At 31.9% G+C, this 17,405-nt stretch overlaps 2 protein-coding genes across 2 annotated transcripts in view; one reads left to right on the forward strand and one right to left on the reverse strand.

The window, feature by feature from the left end:
- Positions 1-9,106, forward strand: part of LOC108749801 (protein unc-80 homolog) — a 26,668-nt gene extending 17,562 nt beyond the window's left edge. The window contains exons 39-51 of the mRNA XM_018488774.1: positions 86-511; positions 585-803; positions 881-1,026; positions 1,122-1,434; positions 1,656-1,976; positions 2,324-2,594; positions 2,672-2,875; positions 3,017-3,367; positions 3,777-4,049; positions 4,248-4,343; positions 6,313-6,435; positions 8,121-8,269; positions 8,461-9,106. Of these exons, the coding sequence (XP_018344276.1) occupies positions 86-511; positions 585-803; positions 881-1,026; positions 1,122-1,434; positions 1,656-1,976; positions 2,324-2,594; positions 2,672-2,875; positions 3,017-3,367; positions 3,777-4,049; positions 4,248-4,343; positions 6,313-6,435; positions 8,121-8,269; positions 8,461-9,057 (3,489 nt within the window). The 3' untranslated portion in view covers positions 9,058-9,106. The remainder of the gene's footprint in view (positions 1-85; positions 512-584; positions 804-880; positions 1,027-1,121; positions 1,435-1,655; positions 1,977-2,323; positions 2,595-2,671; positions 2,876-3,016; positions 3,368-3,776; positions 4,050-4,247; positions 4,344-6,312; positions 6,436-8,120; positions 8,270-8,460) is intronic.
- A 1,327-nt stretch (positions 9,107-10,433) lies between these two features.
- On the reverse strand, positions 10,434-16,397 carry LOC108749793 (carboxypeptidase Q-like). The gene is made up of 7 exons (XM_018488761.1): positions 16,317-16,397; positions 13,149-13,506; positions 12,919-13,069; positions 12,590-12,839; positions 11,397-11,637; positions 11,037-11,219; positions 10,434-10,787 (listed from the first exon to the last, which is right to left on the reverse strand). The coding sequence occupies exons 2-7, from the start codon at positions 13,484-13,486 to the stop codon at positions 10,520-10,522; spliced, it is 1,431 nt and encodes a 476-aa protein (XP_018344263.1). The 5' UTR covers positions 13,487-13,506; positions 16,317-16,397; the 3' UTR covers positions 10,434-10,519.
- Positions 16,398-17,405: the final 1,008 nt, after the last annotated feature.

The following is a 17,405-nucleotide window of genomic DNA, read 5'->3' on the forward strand; positions in this document are numbered from 1 at the left end:
TAAAATGTTTAAATTGTTTAAAATCAAATACACATTGTATTTTATAAATAAATTTTCTTCTATAAATAATTCTCTTTAACTTTAGGAACTTCTTGGGTTGGACGTGATGCATAAATTTATGTGGGTTAGATTGATCGCACGCATGTTTGAGGCCATGGCCGGCAATTTTGCATATTCTGGTGATATTCATCTCTTTCTAAACGTTCTGAATGGCGCCGTGATTATTCATAGCGAGGATTCCTGCATTTTACGCTACGTCGTAGCGACCTACATAAACGCTGCGCATAATTTCAAAAATATTTTCTCAACGAACGGTTACTTGCTAATCATGCCGACCTTACTGCAGCTATACTCGACGCATCAGACAAATAAGCTCGTGACGACCACTGTCGAGTACGCTGTCAAACAATTTTATCTCATGAATCGTAAGCCCTTCATTCTACAGATGTTTGGCAGTGTTTCTACCATATTGGACACGGATATTAAAAGTGTCCATGGCGAGGCTCATAAGGTTTGTTTTATTGATAAATAAAAAAAACATATAAGTATTTCTGGAAAATAATATTGAACGTGATTTTATTAAGGTTCCCTCTACGTGCCTGTTTAACTTATTAATGAGTTTGGAAACTCCATCACCGGATCCACTTAATATAGGAGAATTAGTGAAAGAGGAAAAGCCTTTGAAAGCGATAGATTTTTGTTATCATGACGAAAACGAAATGGTCGACGTGCTTGACTGTATATCTCTTTGTGTGATGGTGATAGCTTATGCACCTGACTCGATTAGAGGCCAACAAATGCTGGTAAGGTGTTCAATATAATATTGCTAATTTAATTTCTATATTATACAAGTGTGTAACATATGTTGTATTTTTTACAGACAATATTGGAAGCGATATTGCCGTGCTACGTTCGGCAAATTCAATTACCCACGTACAATAAGGAAGGCAAAACAGAAAAGGAGATAATAAATCAATTAGCGATTGCAGTTAGAACATTAGTCAACAATTCTGAAGCGTTGACAAAGTACAAATTAAATTCATCACTTGCTTCTCTTACAATGTTCGCTTCTTTTCAAAATGCAACTTAATACAAAATTAATACATTATTAATTCTCACAGATATTACAATGGCCCGCAAAAGTTGAGTCCTGAACATAAAGGTTCTAGTCAAAGAAATTACGGCAAAGGCCCGTACTCACCTGGTTTTGATTTCGAAGAAGACACTCACACGAAATATATAGAACATTCGAAAACTCGAAATTTTTACGATAGAGACGAGGATTTTCATAAAAACGAGTTCAGGAGACCGCGCGATACTTTGTTAAATATGGTTGGGGACTTTGTGGCTCGTTGTACTGTTCGTTTAGTAGAACTTAATAGGAAGTCACAGGACGGAAAAACTATCGAATTACTGGATTCAAAATGTCATGTGGTAAATTAACGAGTATCTTCGTGATATATATTTGCAATATTTAATTTATCTGTTAGGAAATAAATTTAATTTTAATAAAAGAGATTAGCAATATTTTATTAAATCCTTATTTTTTTATCAAACATAATTTTTTGTATTTTTATTTTTTTATAATTATATATTTGTTATTAGAAAGAAATTTATGTAAAGAATTTAAAGCGAAAATAATTTTTACTATTTAGCGCTTAGCTGATATCGCTCATAGTCTTCTGAAAATTTCTCCATACGATCCGATCACTATGGCTTGCCGCGGTCTCAAGCGATACATGAACGATATTCTTCCTTCAACCGAGTGGGCAGCCGATGAAATGAGACCAGCGTTAACGCTAATTCTTAGAAGATTGGATAAAACCTTCAGTAAAATACACAAGAAACCATCGATTAGAAGAAATACCGATTGGGTTGCTGCAAGTGATCTTTTGAAAGGGGTTTACGAAACTCTGTCGAAATGTCCGTACATCGCGCACTTTCAGTATTTAAAGACGTTGTTAACTACATGTCAGGTAGATATTAGAATTGTTTCACCTGTATAAAAAAAATAATTTTACTGTGTGAAAGTATTAAAAAATTTAACTATATACAAAGCAAATCTAAAAATAACTTTGTTGGACCATCAAAATAATTATGTATAGAACTCTCAAGCTGGCTAGAATGTCAAAACTTTTTGTAGCATTGCTCATTATGTTTGAGCGTCCTACATAATTATTTGAATAATTGAACCAAATTATTTTCAAATCTATATCTAATTAAATTTGTAAATGTTTTAATGAAATAATTTTTTTCTATGTATCATTCAAATCTGCTTTAATTTAATTAAATTTCAATTTTAATTGATCGTTAATTTTTTCAGGCTTTAATTGTTGGAGACAATCTATCTGAAGATTTAACTTCAGCTTCCATAGCTGCTTTAATGAGCAAGTTGCCCGCTCCACTTCCGCCTCCTCTTTTTTGCTCAACGGTGTTACGTCTGATTGCTCTGCACGTGATATCCTTTGGCGAGGGATACTCCTTGGAAAATGTTCTCGGTGGTCAGAACATGTTTGCTACTCAAACTCGCACGGAAAATGCGCTATTGAACTTGTTGATACCATTGTTTCTCCGCGTCGGAACTGGGAGAAAAGGTAAAAAGAAGTATTGCAACATTTGGGAAAACGACATTACGAATATATAATGTTATTTTAAATTGATATTTCTTTAGATGTACCAAAACTGAAACAATCGGACATCTCTTTCGCTTTAACAACTGTATTGAACGCACTTTGGCCGCCGGGTGCAAAACCGATACCATTGACGTTGCAAAGACCACCGACGGATACAAGAACTGGTAGTATAACGTTCACCTCGAGAGATCCGAAGGCTTTAATGAAAACATCGTTAACATTATACCAAGTTGCTTTCCTGGGTAAGATTTACATGAAGAGAGTAAATTTTTTTTTTCAAATAACATTGTTTTATATAATTTATATAAAATTATTGCTATGTAAAATGTATTTGTTGTTTTTATGAATAATTCATATCTAAATACCCGAGTGTTTGATTTCAGCGCTCAAAATAATGACGATATGTTTCGAAACCGAGCTGAGAACGGAATGGCGGATAATTCTACGTGCGATGCGTCTTCTGAATAAGCGCAATGAAGCTTCCACATATCTCTGGAATTTCATAGAATTTATTGTGACACACCGCACAGCTTTATACATTCAAATGCTTCCATTTATTGTTTATAAAATTGGACAAGCACCGATATCCGAGCACGAACGAAATATGCACACCATTATACGCGAGAAGATCAATGGAAGTAGTACCACTGTTCCAAAATCGCGAGGCACGCTGCTCATGGATCTTATTCACGAGTTAAAGAATCTAAAACAGGAAATTGAGAATCGAAAATGCGGTTAGTATTTTATCAACGTTGAAAACTCAATAATCACATTCGCGAGCTTCGGTATAAATATTTTTTCCGTCCCTTCCATATTCATCTTTATCGTACTCCAATTATTTTATAGCAAATTCAAACATGTATTTAATCTTAATTAATTAAAATATTCATGTTAAAATTTAAATTAACTAATAATTTTTCCAATCAAATGTTTTGTAACTTCTACATACATACAGTAAAAAATATAAAAAAGCCCATCAGAGCTTACATCAATCGTTTGGATGCATCGAAAATTTCTTTATTTTCATGTAAATGTAATAAAACGAATAAAATATACGTTGTATGTAGGCTCTGATGGGCTTTTTTACATTTTTCACTGATATATTCTTTCAAGCCTCATTTTATATTTTTGTTTTTCGTACAGATGAGATGCAATCGGAACCTAAAAGAAGCGTTGTGGATATGCATCCGATAACCGAAGGCCAGCCGCGTACTCAGAGACCATCTCTGTTGATGGATCTTCTGACTGGTGACTTAGGATCAAGAGCTCACATAAATCGTACGCCTGCTGAAACACCAGTGTCTCATTCCACAGTTCAATCGCAGTCTCATTCGACTCAATCCAACACGAGTAGTACTGTTAAAACAATGCATCCCACTCAAGTAACAGCACCACTGAACGGCACTCGCATTGGTGGTACAACAATCTTTTGTTCTTTTTATTTAAGTGATTATCAAAATATCATAATAGATATTACGGTAAACTTACAATCAAATTAGATTTTTAAAACATACGTATACGTCAATAAATATAATATTGTACATTATTGCTGCTATTTTCTTGATTTTTTTCATGTATCTTTTCCATAATTCTAATAATATTTTGCAATTGCAGGATCCGTATCGAGCACCAGCGGTGGATCTACCTTGCGTGAAGCAAGTGACACAGTCGTTGAGGAAACTTGTGTCGAGCAGCCACCGTCAACGACAGGTATTCCATCACTTTCGAGAACCCTATAAAGATGGTCCCAAATTATCGATTACGATCGATGCGACTGCAAGCCTCTTACATACGTTTCATTATTGTCGTACGTGCAGTCAGTACGAAGAATCGCTGATTATTACCACAGTTGGATCGAGCCATTGTCTATAGACCACTGCCAGCAGTCTCTATCTCTTTCTTTTCTCTTTGTCTTTTTCTGTCTCACTGTCTTTCTTAGCAACGAATCTCTTCCTTCACATTAGTGGTTTCTCACGCGGTTCTTGCATAATGACGCAATTGTCTTCACTTTATTTTCCCCTTTACAGCGAGGCTTGCAACTTGAAGAATTTAGTCGTTCGCCTTTCGTTTAAGGACGAAAATTCTCGTCTCAGATGATAGCAATGCCGTCCTCATCATCGAGAAAAGATTTCTCAATTAATCGTATATCATTTAAGGCGTCGTTTTAAGGCATAAGTTGTTTACGCCTCTCTCTCTCTCTCTCTCTCTCTCTCTCTCTCTCACTCACTCACTTTCTCTCTCTCTTACTTTCTCTCTCTCTTACTTTCTCTCTCTCACTTTCTCTCTCTCTTTCCCTCTCTCTCACTTTCTCTCTCTCTCTCTCTCTCTCTTCTCTCTCTCTCTTTCTCTTTCTCTTTCTCTCTCTGGTCGTATTATTGACACATTGATCATTACGTTACTTCCATTGCTAGCTAGGGAACGGAGGTAAGCGGACCGATTCTACAACTCAATCAATTCTAACACGATCTATAATATATATCCTGCTGATGTATGCCCCTCTCACGCTTAACAATTTTTTGTAATTTTGATCATATCGATCGCTCGTCCTGTTTCTTGCGTCGCCTACCTCGGTCTTCGTCCACTTCTTGTTGCCTCCTTAATCCATTTTTACCGTGAAACGAGATTGCTTAAATAGCGATTTAAACAAATTATAATGTAATTAAAATATGACAGAAATTAAAGATCAGATTGTAAAATTGTATGAAAATATTATTGTATGATAATATAAAAAGTTCTTCAAAAATTGCAGAATACGCAATCTTATTTCGCGGTATTTTCTTTTAGAACACTGGTATTCTATTATGATCTCCTGTCATCACGTTTTATACGCAAACTCATAAGGAACTTATTATACATAGCAGTATTTAGACAATGGTAATGTCCAACAGTTGGTACCCTACTAATCGTTGAGTAGTCACTCTCTATTACGTAGTTGCTTCGATGTTCTATCGCTTTCTTCCTTTACTCGACAGCACGAAACTAATTGTCATTAATTGTTTTCACAGTTAATTAACACGACGGCAACATCTATCGGTATCGACAATTCCATATCGACACACTCAATTTCAGCAGCTTGCTTAGTCCAGAGGATACATTCAATTGATTTCAATAAATTCTTCAGATATCATGAAAATCTTTCATTTTGAAATATTTTATTATTGCTTGCCCTGGCACTCTTCTTATAATACAGAGGATCGATTAATATACTTTTTCTAATCGAAGCAACATCGTATAGGTATTTACAGCAATTCATGTAACTAGTCGCGCGTATCTTAATATTATAATATTTTGTCTAATTGGAATGTTCATTACGTCACCATCTACCATTTTTATTAAGTAAAATCGTGATTATAAGATTATGAGATCAGGATATAAATACAATATCATTTCATTACTCATATAATTTTAAAATGCATCGAGAAATTAAAATTTTATATAAAATTTCATGAATCATAAGCTATAAATTCAGGTGACTTAATTTTCAGCAAAATCATTTAAGGCATTACACTTTATCGCATCAATTACACTTAACCAATATTCCCAAGACTCAGGTTCGAAGTGTGCAACATTGACACGATGTACGATCGTGAACAACGTATCAACGTTAACTACTATATCGTGGTCTGTCTTACTTGTTATCCCTCCCCTCATATTAGACATTCGATGTGGCATGTTTCAGATAGATTCCAATCATCTTCTACTAGCGATCAACGTAACCATGTTAAGCTTCATTCTATCTTACCTCACCAAAAGGCGCCAAAGCTGCGCTTTGTCTCTTCCGTAGAGTTTAGAAACTCATCAGGTAAATCCCTGTCCCCGCTTTAGCTTATACACGATATACATATTTATTAATATGTTCCTTGAAAGACTTCATTTCCTTCTTCCAACTTGATACAATATCTGAATATTACTGCAAAAATTAATAAATTGATGAAATTTACAGAGATTTATTCTAGAAGACTAAACTTTTCTTTAATCTTTATTCTCAAAAATTAAAAGCTTTGATCAAATTAATTAATCAAAAATTTGACTTTGAAAATATAACTTGGAATAACAATTTTATTAATTCGTCTGCAGTAATACCGACATGTCACACAAATATAAGCTTCTTTTCATTAATAACATGACATTATCGCGTTCTTGTTAAACAGATGGCTTTAAAAAAAAATAAAAAAAAAATGCAAGATTGTAGAAAATATTTCTTCTGTTTGTTACATCTATTTTAGTTGCATTGGTTATTTATTTTGTATGTTATATATAACAATTATTCTTCATCAATACATTAAACTTGAGAAATTACTTAGATATTAAATTAAATAGAAATAAATTCGTAGTTTAGATTTTGCAGATTTAGTTAAGCTTTTGCATGGAGTAAAACTCATAACGTAAATTTGAGGCACATCAGTGTCTCACGCCATGTCTTCTAGCGCCGAAACACTACCGTGTCTCCAGATAAAGTTTTGATTAAACTTCGTAAGTTACGCTTTTAATTAGTTTATTAAAGTAAGAGACAAAAGCTAATTATGTATTACACTAGGTTTTATTCATTAATTTAATCGATTTAATAGCATTGTCATTATTTACATCATTAACATTTTTGCCAAAAAATAGAACCTATATTTCTGGAATAAATAGTTTAAGAATAGAGGCATTCAAATATTACATTTAATACATATAATATAATAATTATTTTGACTCTTCCATTCTTTTTTATATATATATTTAATTAACTCTATCAATTTGCAAGAAGTTTCTTATGTAACTCTGACATAAACATCTTTCCTTCTGGTATCTAATATGCGGACATGTATAACATGTGCATATATAATATAATCACAGTAGTCTCACGTTATCACTTCCAAAGCGGCATTAAAATAATTTGTTTTGCAAATACAATCTTGCATGCATATAACAGACACTGTAACATTTTCTATAAAAATATTAATTCCAATTTTTAACGTGCAACTTACATGCAATACCGTATTCTACACGTATAATAAAATTTCTCCATCATTATGTATCAATCTATATAAAACATTCTCTGTACAGTAATCATTTCTAATCAATGTCTGATCTTTTTATATTCATCCATGTTTTTATGGCATTCTCTCTAAATATCAAAGTTGAAATATTTTGTTTCAGAATTAACGATCGATCTAAATGTCATTCGATTCCATAAAGAATACACCCCTAATTTTCTATGTAATGTCTAATATCTGTCGAGAATCACACGTCTAAGAATGTTTAAAAATTATAAAATAGAATATATTTATAATCCTAAAAAAACTTACTTTGTACTAGAGATGTATATAGTACCATGTTACATCAAGCACGCGCGGGACGCGGTTGTAAAATATTTCCTACGCACTCCAAAAACAATCTTGAATCATACACTTCGAAAAAGGAGCATGAGTAGATAAATCGTAGAGTAGAATTCGTGAATAAGACGGTAAACGCGACATGTGTGATCGTCGACTGTCCCGCCAGGGGAGACGGTGACGGGTCAGCTAAGTCCAAGCAGTCCAACCGAAGACAGTTCCGGAGAGTTACGTATCGACAAGCCTCGCTTACAACGTTCTATGGGCCAAAGCAAGAAGACCTTCCGCTTAAGAAAAAGTCGAAAGAGTCACATTGAGGTGATAACATTTACATAAGTTTTTTTTCAACGTTTCCAATCATTATTGAATTATAGAATTTTTTAGATTTTTCCATACAGCTTCTCGATAGTTTTCATTATCATCATATTTTTACTTTTGATTATAATTTAATTGATTATTTAGTACATTAAATGGTTTCTACTTTACTGACATAGAATACTATCTTTCAGACAACGCAGACTAAGTTGGAACAGTTGGATGCAGCCCTCGTGGAACAACCAACGAGTCAATCGAAAGCGACGGGACAGACATCATCAGTAGTGGATCCTCCGCTATCATCTAACATTCCATCTAATTCCTCATCCATTCGTTCCAGACGAAGTCAGTCTATTCGCAAATCGGACGGAGACAAAAACTCCAACGTGCCTGCAGATCAGCAGCATTTTCATGGAACGACGCATCAGCATCATCATTGTCACTACTTTCATCACCACGTGCATCCTCAGGTGTCAGATGTGTCCTGGGACGAAGACACATCTAGTACATCTGGATATCGTGAGTCATATAGTATGCAGATCGTGTCACTAGACGGTTCTAATGCTCGTCCAGGACAGGCTCCGCCTTTGGCCTCACCGGATCTAAATGACATGCCATCTACGAGTAGCACGACCACCAATTACATAGCTTTCGATGGCAGTTCTCCGGATTGCTCGATGAATGGCAGCGGAGGCGAGAAAACCGCTCTGTTAACTTCAAGTCAGAGAACGACTTCTCAGCATTCTTTATTGATGGTCTTTCCAAATCAGGACGAAGATACATTAATATAAATCACAAAATTCATTGATACTTGATTGAGACTGATAATTTATACAACCAGAAACAAAAATTTTAATATAATTGATAATTCGAACTAATATTTAAATATCAAGAATAAAGTGAGAGATTATAAGATCATTTAATTTATTTAGTTCTTAAATCTTTCGTGACTAATGAAAACTTATTATGTATCCCATTATAATTTAGCATAAAAATGTTTTTATACTTTAATACAATTTATTTGCTTTATTGCAAATCGGGGAAATGAAGTTATATATCTCAATAATTGGACTTAGTGGAACATATGTATTCTGTTAATTTTTGCGAGGTAACTACGATATAATATATTTTGAAGAGTCTTTGAAAAATCTTTTAATAAGATTGTTAAGCAAGCAAAGAGATCAAATAGAAAGCGATTCATGAAATCTAGCTCGTTTGATCACATTTGCATTTCGATGCTTTTAAAGAGTTTAGTCTAGGCAATCGTAGGCCTTATCGTTTATATGCTGTGATTGTATATACAAGCATATTTGAAATAAAACACTCCATGAATACATAATTTCAGTGATTTACGTATCCACATCCATAGATTTCTATATTTAAACCTAAACTGCTGACTGCCATGTAATAGAAATAAATAAATATAAAATAGAAAGAAATAAGATATAATAGAAACAAAAAAACAGCTCGAAATTTAAGATCATATTTCTTGTTTTAATTTATGTATACACATGTATGCATCCTGTCTGTGATGGGTGATTTTCATTTGGATCAACGCAAGTCAACACAAGCATTCCATATATGGTGCGGAAGAAACTGATCAGGTGACTTATTCTCGAGACGAATTTCGTACGGTTCTGGCGGCATAAGTGTCACATTCTCATTAACTGTTAAAAGTATATTTAGAGCACACCTGAGTTTCTTTCCATCGTGATTCCATCTTTCTTACATACAGTAAGTAACAAAAATAGAATACGATACTTAATTGTATTAATTTATGCCACCAAATTTCTATTACCCAATGTTGTCCGCGATATTGTCTATGTGATTTATGAATAAGCACGAGCGTGGCGTAATAAGTGGCGTACGAGACTGCTATGCCAGAGATTCCGGGTTCGATCTCAGGCAGATTCAAAGAATTTTTCACGCGCTCGTAGTTTCTCTTCAGAGGTCTGGCAAACCAAGAGTATCTATTGCCAAGAAAATCTCTCAAAAATTGCCGTTCAGAACCAGCGATAAATAGGTTCCGTTTCTGTGTACAATCTGTGTGCATACCACAGGCATACGTATGAGAGGTAGGTCTTGTCCCGATTTTAGAATGTCGCGACATTAGATAGAATTTGTATATGAGAATAAACTTGAACATGAGATTCACCGCCATGCTACCCTCAAACATGGCAATAAAATCGATAATCTAAATACAGAATTCTGTGTATTCATCATTACGTGCACATACATATATCAAACTGATTTTTATGATACGCTAGTGAAATTGTGTTGAGGCAGATCAACACTGATATCTGCTAGAACAAATGATACCGCTGCGAATAGAGCTGTATTCATATCCAGAGCTTTTGGATTTTCTGCCAACATGGTATCCGCGTTTGTATGATGATAATAGAAATATTTTTCGTTTCGATTCAACAGAGCACCACCTGGTATGCCAGCTTTAATCCAAAACGATATATCAGGACCTGTGCATGGGCTCTTTAATTTCATGTCACCCAACGGAGCTAACAATCTAGAAATATAAAAGAGTCTATGCTTATTTTAAATAATAAAAATTATTATAAAATATAAATATAAAAAAATAATATTTATTTAAATTTAAATATAAAAATTTTGTTATAAAAAACAATAAACGTTTTTTAAACTTAAAAATTTCTTAAAAATATAAATAACAAATAAAAAAAAATTAATATTTTATAATCGCAATAATAAATATAAATCAAACAAAAACAAAATATTAAAAATATGTAAAGGAACTAACCGCATTATTCTCTGAAGTATACATTGGGTCATATTGTTTCCTGAAACTTCGAGACCTGTAGGTGTAAAAGTGCCGAAATCAGATTCCATCACGAACTGTAAATTTTCATTCTCTGCAGCGTGATTCCGTATATACTGCTCTGCTCCGAGAAGACCAAATTCCTCGGCAGTCCACATTATCATTCTATATATTATATATATTATATATAATATTATATATAATATAAAAAAATTGTAAATTGTAAATTCTAAATACAATATAAATAATTTGCTGTATAACAAGACGTTTACAGAATATACATACTTAATCTTATATCAATAATCAGTTAAATTATAATAAATATTTCGAAATATTATGAACCTTATCGTTCTTCGCGCCCGAATGCCGAGATGTTTCAACAATTTTAATGCGTTCCAAGATATAAAAATGCCACCTCCATCATCCATTGCGCCTATTCCAACATCCCAACTATCTATATGTCCAGAAACGACGACTGCTTTTGCAGGCGCGCTAGAGCCAATGATATCCGCTATAACGTTTCGAGATTGAGTATCGGGATATCTCTTTGCTTCCATTTTTAAGTTTATCACTATTGTTTCACCTAAACAAACATAATACCATCATAAAGAGCATACAGCCACGACTAAGGATGTAAATAAGTTATATATTATTTAAAAACAATTTCATAACAATAAGTAGACGTTTCGGTCAAGATTTGACCTTCTTCAGTACAATAAAATTGAATACGTTAAACATTAAAACTAAATACACAAGTCAACTGATAAATGTAGTGATAGCTAGTAACAAAAATTATTATTTCCTTATGATACAGTATTAATCACAATCGATCGAAGTAGATTACAGTAACAGTTAATTGTTGTCGCGCTATATGAATAGAAAGAAATTAATTACAAAAGTTTTTTTCTTTCCTAATATATATATAATTAAGAATTCTTCATTTTAAAAAACGACGAGCCCCACACATTATTGCAGTTTAAATTCACTTGTTACCTAAAATTGTCACAGTGTTCAGTTATACAGAAGAGTCTTCGCGCCCCAGGATACACAACTTGGTACTTGCGTGTCTCTTTGTGTGGGGCTCGTCGTTTTTTAAAATGAAGAATTCTTAATTATATTATATATATATATATTAGGAAAGAAACAAACTTTTGTAATTAATTTCTTTCTATTCATATAGCGCGACAACAATTAACTGTTACTGTAATCTACTTCGATCGATTGCGATTAATACTGTATCATAAGGAAATAATAATTTTTGTTACTAGCTATCACTACATTTATCAGTTGACTTGTGTATTTAGTTTTAATGTTTAACGTATTCAATTTTATTGTACTGAAGAAGGTCAAATCTTGACCGAAACGTCTACTTATTGTTATGAAATTGTTTTTAAATAATATATAACTTATTTACATCCTTAGTCGTGGCTCTTTATTATTTAACCTTTGTAAATTTCTTAGCCACTTTCTAACAATTTAAAATAATACCATCAGTTATCTATTTAGCGAAGATCTCAAGAAGTGTTTTTTTTTACCTCGATCCGCCATCCTTCCCAGAAGAGTTGCGTCTTCGACAGTTATACAAGCAGCTGGGATTTTAGTAACGTTCTCTGCGTAATTCATCATACCCGTGTGTGGAGTGTACAATGAAAATGGCGTTACTGATCTGATTAATGCAGCTACAGCTCCCAATTCTGCAGCTCTTATAGCTCCCACGCTTCTGTATTCCACAGTCTCTCCATACGAGACAAACTTTTGATTGTATACGACTATTTTTCCGGGAATCTGATACAATTGAAAGTTACTTTATTATAATTAAGGACAGAAATGTATTGCGTCTCGATCTTTTATTCGTTAAATTTACCTCTTCTGCCCTTTTCTTGAGTTCTGCGAAACTATTCACTACGACAGCATTAGCAGTTATACCATTTTTCGGAGTACCAATACTATAGCCCAGTCCCAGTAACGCCAGATTTTTCTGCCGTGGTTGCAAAAGAGTTGCAGATTCCAAACCTCTGGATTTGTTATCATAATCATCGCGTTTGTTTTTTATTTTTAAATCATTTAATTTTAATATGCGTTTATGAATTATACCTGACCCAGCGTGGTACGGTAGCTGGCTCACCATGAACATTATCTAAACCTAAACTGATCGACTTGTTCAATACGTAATCAATAGCATCTTCAAGAACTTGGGTACCGGTAAATCTGGGGCCAAACTTGTCAACAAACGTTGCTAAATCTTGCCATGTAGTTCCTTTGAATGAACCTTGCATACTTTCATTAATTATTCTGTGTACTATTGGCGCATAAGAGTCTATCTCCTGAATTAAATGATTTGGCAGATGGCAAGTATCCTGGTCATGTGCCGTTATCATTGACTGGACGCACAACAGCCACATAAAGATAATTCTGTCTGCTTTATACCACATTATTGCTAAATGCGGTTTTCCTGTGTCATTAATATTGTGTATTATTATAGAAATTACATTAAACATATTAAATAATGCATGTGAATGAAAAATGTCATGTTTGGTCAAAGCAGCTCTTTGTGCCTAACAATATCGAGAATTTATACAATTTAAGTTTAAGCAAATGTGTGCCGATTATTATTTATCAGTCTTGAAACGTAGTCCTAAACCGAAGCTAGAATAGTAATATTATAAATTAATTTTGACAAGCAATTTAACATTATTGATGCAAATAAGCACTTTAAATAAAAAGCTGTTAATAATTATTTACAATTTTTTAAATGCTTATTATTAGCATGAAATTAACAATTTTCTAAGATGCTCATTTACAGCGTAATATTAATATTTCACCTTTGATTTAAAACTGCATTTTAAGACCGACAAATAATCGGCTCACAGTTTGCTTGAACTGGAAATTGTATAAATTTACAAACAATATTATTATGTACATAAAAAATCGCCTTGATCGAATATAGCATTTTTCACTTATATATGTTTTTTATCTCATTTATTGATTTTTGCTTAATACTGTTGGTAATCTTATCTATCGATTTTCACTTACATAATATTGTTTAAATATTGCAATCTATTGCAACACTGATTTGTCAATTATGATATCTGGTTGTGATAATAATATCTAAACGCCCAGTGAGACATACGTATAGTTGTATCAATATAATAGCATGAGACTGATTTAATAAATTCATATTAGAAATACAAGAAAGAAATTATTATATATTAGGTTGCGTAAAAAGTCATCGCGTATTTTTTAGCTCAAAGTTGTATATACAATATCTTCGTCAATAATGAATGAAATTCAAATTTAAAAAAAGGGTTTTAAAGCTTGAAATCTCTACTTTTAAAAGCTTATCACATTTTTTAAGTTTATATGAGTTTGATAATTTTTACATACCAAAAACTACGAGCTGAAAAAGACGAAAAATTTTCTTCTCACTTTGTGGATTTGTAACGTGTCCAAAACGAATTTGAGAAAATTTTCGATTACCTATCGTGAAAGCTTGATACTTTCCCTACAAAATCGTTTTTTTTTAATATTCCTACGACTTTTGATTACTGAGTTATCGCGGATTAAATAAAAGAATTATTTTGACTTTAATTGCTCATAACTCCATTAAAAATTGTCGTATCGTATAATTTAAAAAAGAGATTTTTAAAGCTGAAACTTTACTCTATCAAGATATATTTATATTGTTGGTAAGAAAGTAATTGCGGTTTTTACTGATAGATGTCTTTTAAAAAAACGCGATGACTTTTTACTTAACCTAATATAATTACCAATGTGACAATAACTGTATATTAAAAACTTTTGATCGTTATATACGGGAAGCTCGGGTTTAAAGTGATACGGATAAGTTGTAACATTTGCAAAAAATATTATAAACATTATATATTATATAAAATATAAAAGCAATAATATTGTAAATACAAAAAATTTAGACGTTAATATATGTATTTAAAAAGGTATTTAATAATCTAATAAGATTGTATACATACGTATCGACTTACATAGTCTTTTTTAACAATAACGACGAATAATAAACAAATTAGTATTAATTCCTTAAACATACATAATTTGCGAATAATATTAACAATAAGCCAGTAGTCAATCAAACAAATAAAATCTTGTTGAATTTTATGAAATGATGATTTGTGGAACGTAATCTTTTATGTTCAATAATAAAAATAGTAAAGCATTAAGTACTAAAGCATTAAGTAGTAAAACTACGATAACAAATTCATCATTAAATGACAAGAATCACGTTAAATCAATGTTTTTGAAAAGAAATAGAAAAGTCTAATTTTAATGAAAAGTTTCTTAGTAAAAATATTGTAAAGAATATCATCGAGAATAAATTTTTATATATCTTTATTTCATTTGATCTTTTATTATTAGCGAATCTCAAGGATAACTGATGTATACGATCTTACATTAGGTTATTAAACGCTTTTTTAAACATATTAACACCTAAATTTTATATTTAGTCGTTTATTCTATATGATTGCTTTGCAATTAATGGGCGTTCTCTATCTTGTTTAAAATATAAAAGCAAGGAAAAGATAAAAGTTCATAATTATTTATATTACAAACTTCTATCTCTTCCTTAAGCTTGTGTATTTTATTTATAATATTTTTTTTATGTAAACAATTTACCTGTGTTACTTTTGACCTTAGTTTCCTCTATTTAAATAAATAATTAGCGATAATGTTACGTTTCTGTTCGCGACGTTATATCTTGTCACGACGTTACATCTTACTAATGTATAAAGAGAGTCAATGTTAAGTAAATTATTTATATTTCTCACACATATTATACATTACATATTTGTCAAATTAAAAATATGTTTAAAATATTTAAACACTTTATAATACACGATTGTATCAATGTTATCAGCATGAAGCTAATCTTTGCTGAATGAAACGTGATACATTATCATCGATTGGTTAATGATCGGCGTTGTAAAGTACTGATTTATAAAATAATAACTTCGTATCTCGCAAAATACATTTGACAATTATTTATTTTGTGAAAACTTAATCAAATATCACACTTATAATTTTTAAGATGTTATTAAAACTTTTGCAAAGTAATAAATTATTTTTGCATAATTTTATTTATATTTGATGTAAAAAGCGAATAAAAATAATAATTTTCTTTAATATAAATTAAAATCTTCAACAAAAATTTAATTTAATATAATTGTAACTTGAATTTTTAACATTTATTACTTCCAATTATTTTACGTGTAACCTTCAATAAAATGTACTTACTGGATTGTTGTTCACAATATGTATAATAAATTTATAATAAAATATTTCGTGAAAGAAGATAATCTTACTTGGCACAGTGATATGGTACTAATTGACAGGCATCTACATAGATTTAGAGAAGCTTGATAGTGGGTGAGGGACAATGTAGTGGGGAACAGAGGGCAGAGAAAAAGAATTTCAACCTATCAGAAATCATGTTCTATAAAACACACAATTTCTGATAGGTTGAAATTTTTATTCTCTGTTCCTTATTCCTTCGAATGTGCGCAGTCTGAGAGTGAATATGTCCGCACTTTAGATGAAACCATCGTTACAAGCGCCTCTATGTACACACTGAATCATATCCATGGATATCTTCGTCGGGTAACACATCTGCAGTCTTTGGTTTTGTTCCATGTTACGTTTTATTCTGCATTATATTCTTACCAGAGAGAAACCTCAGAGAGAACATGAGCCTTTTTCCTAAACCGCAAAATCCCCGCACATTATTGTCTTCTGAAAAAGAGGATGGAAACTACACAACAATGGGTAATATTCATAAATCATTCTTATTTCAAGAAGTAATGTCTTAAGACTAATACGGTCCTCTGGCCGGTATTCATAGTCCGTTCTTATTTTAAAACCGTCTTAAATAATGTCTTAAGATGCTAATATGGCTCTCTGATTGGTTCATGACATCTTAAGACTGTACTTAAAACGATCTTGAATATAAGATCTGTTTATGAATACCGGCCAATATCCATTTTTTTCGATGCTTCTGATGAAAATAAATCGCTGAAATCTTTATTAATTTGATAGATTTATTTTAGCGATTTACTTACATCAAGAACACCTGATTTATTTCCATATATTATATAAGGAACATATATACAATTTGTTATAAATATACAACTATACAAATACTTTCTAAAGATGTTAAAATATATGTAAAAATTGTTTAATAATTTTTATATATTTGTAAAAGTGATGAAAATTAATTCAGAATGACCTAATGGATAAATAAATAATAAGGGTACACAAAACTAAGGTGTAAACTAAGAATTAAATGAAGTTATTTAAGGTATATATTTTATAAATAAAAAATGTAAA

This window comes from Trachymyrmex septentrionalis, unplaced genomic scaffold, assembly GCF_001594115.1.
Source record: "Trachymyrmex septentrionalis isolate Tsep2-gDNA-1 unplaced genomic scaffold, Tsep1.0 scaffold313, whole genome shotgun sequence".
In the NCBI taxonomy this organism is placed as follows: Eukaryota; Metazoa; Arthropoda; class Insecta; order Hymenoptera; family Formicidae; genus Trachymyrmex; species Trachymyrmex septentrionalis.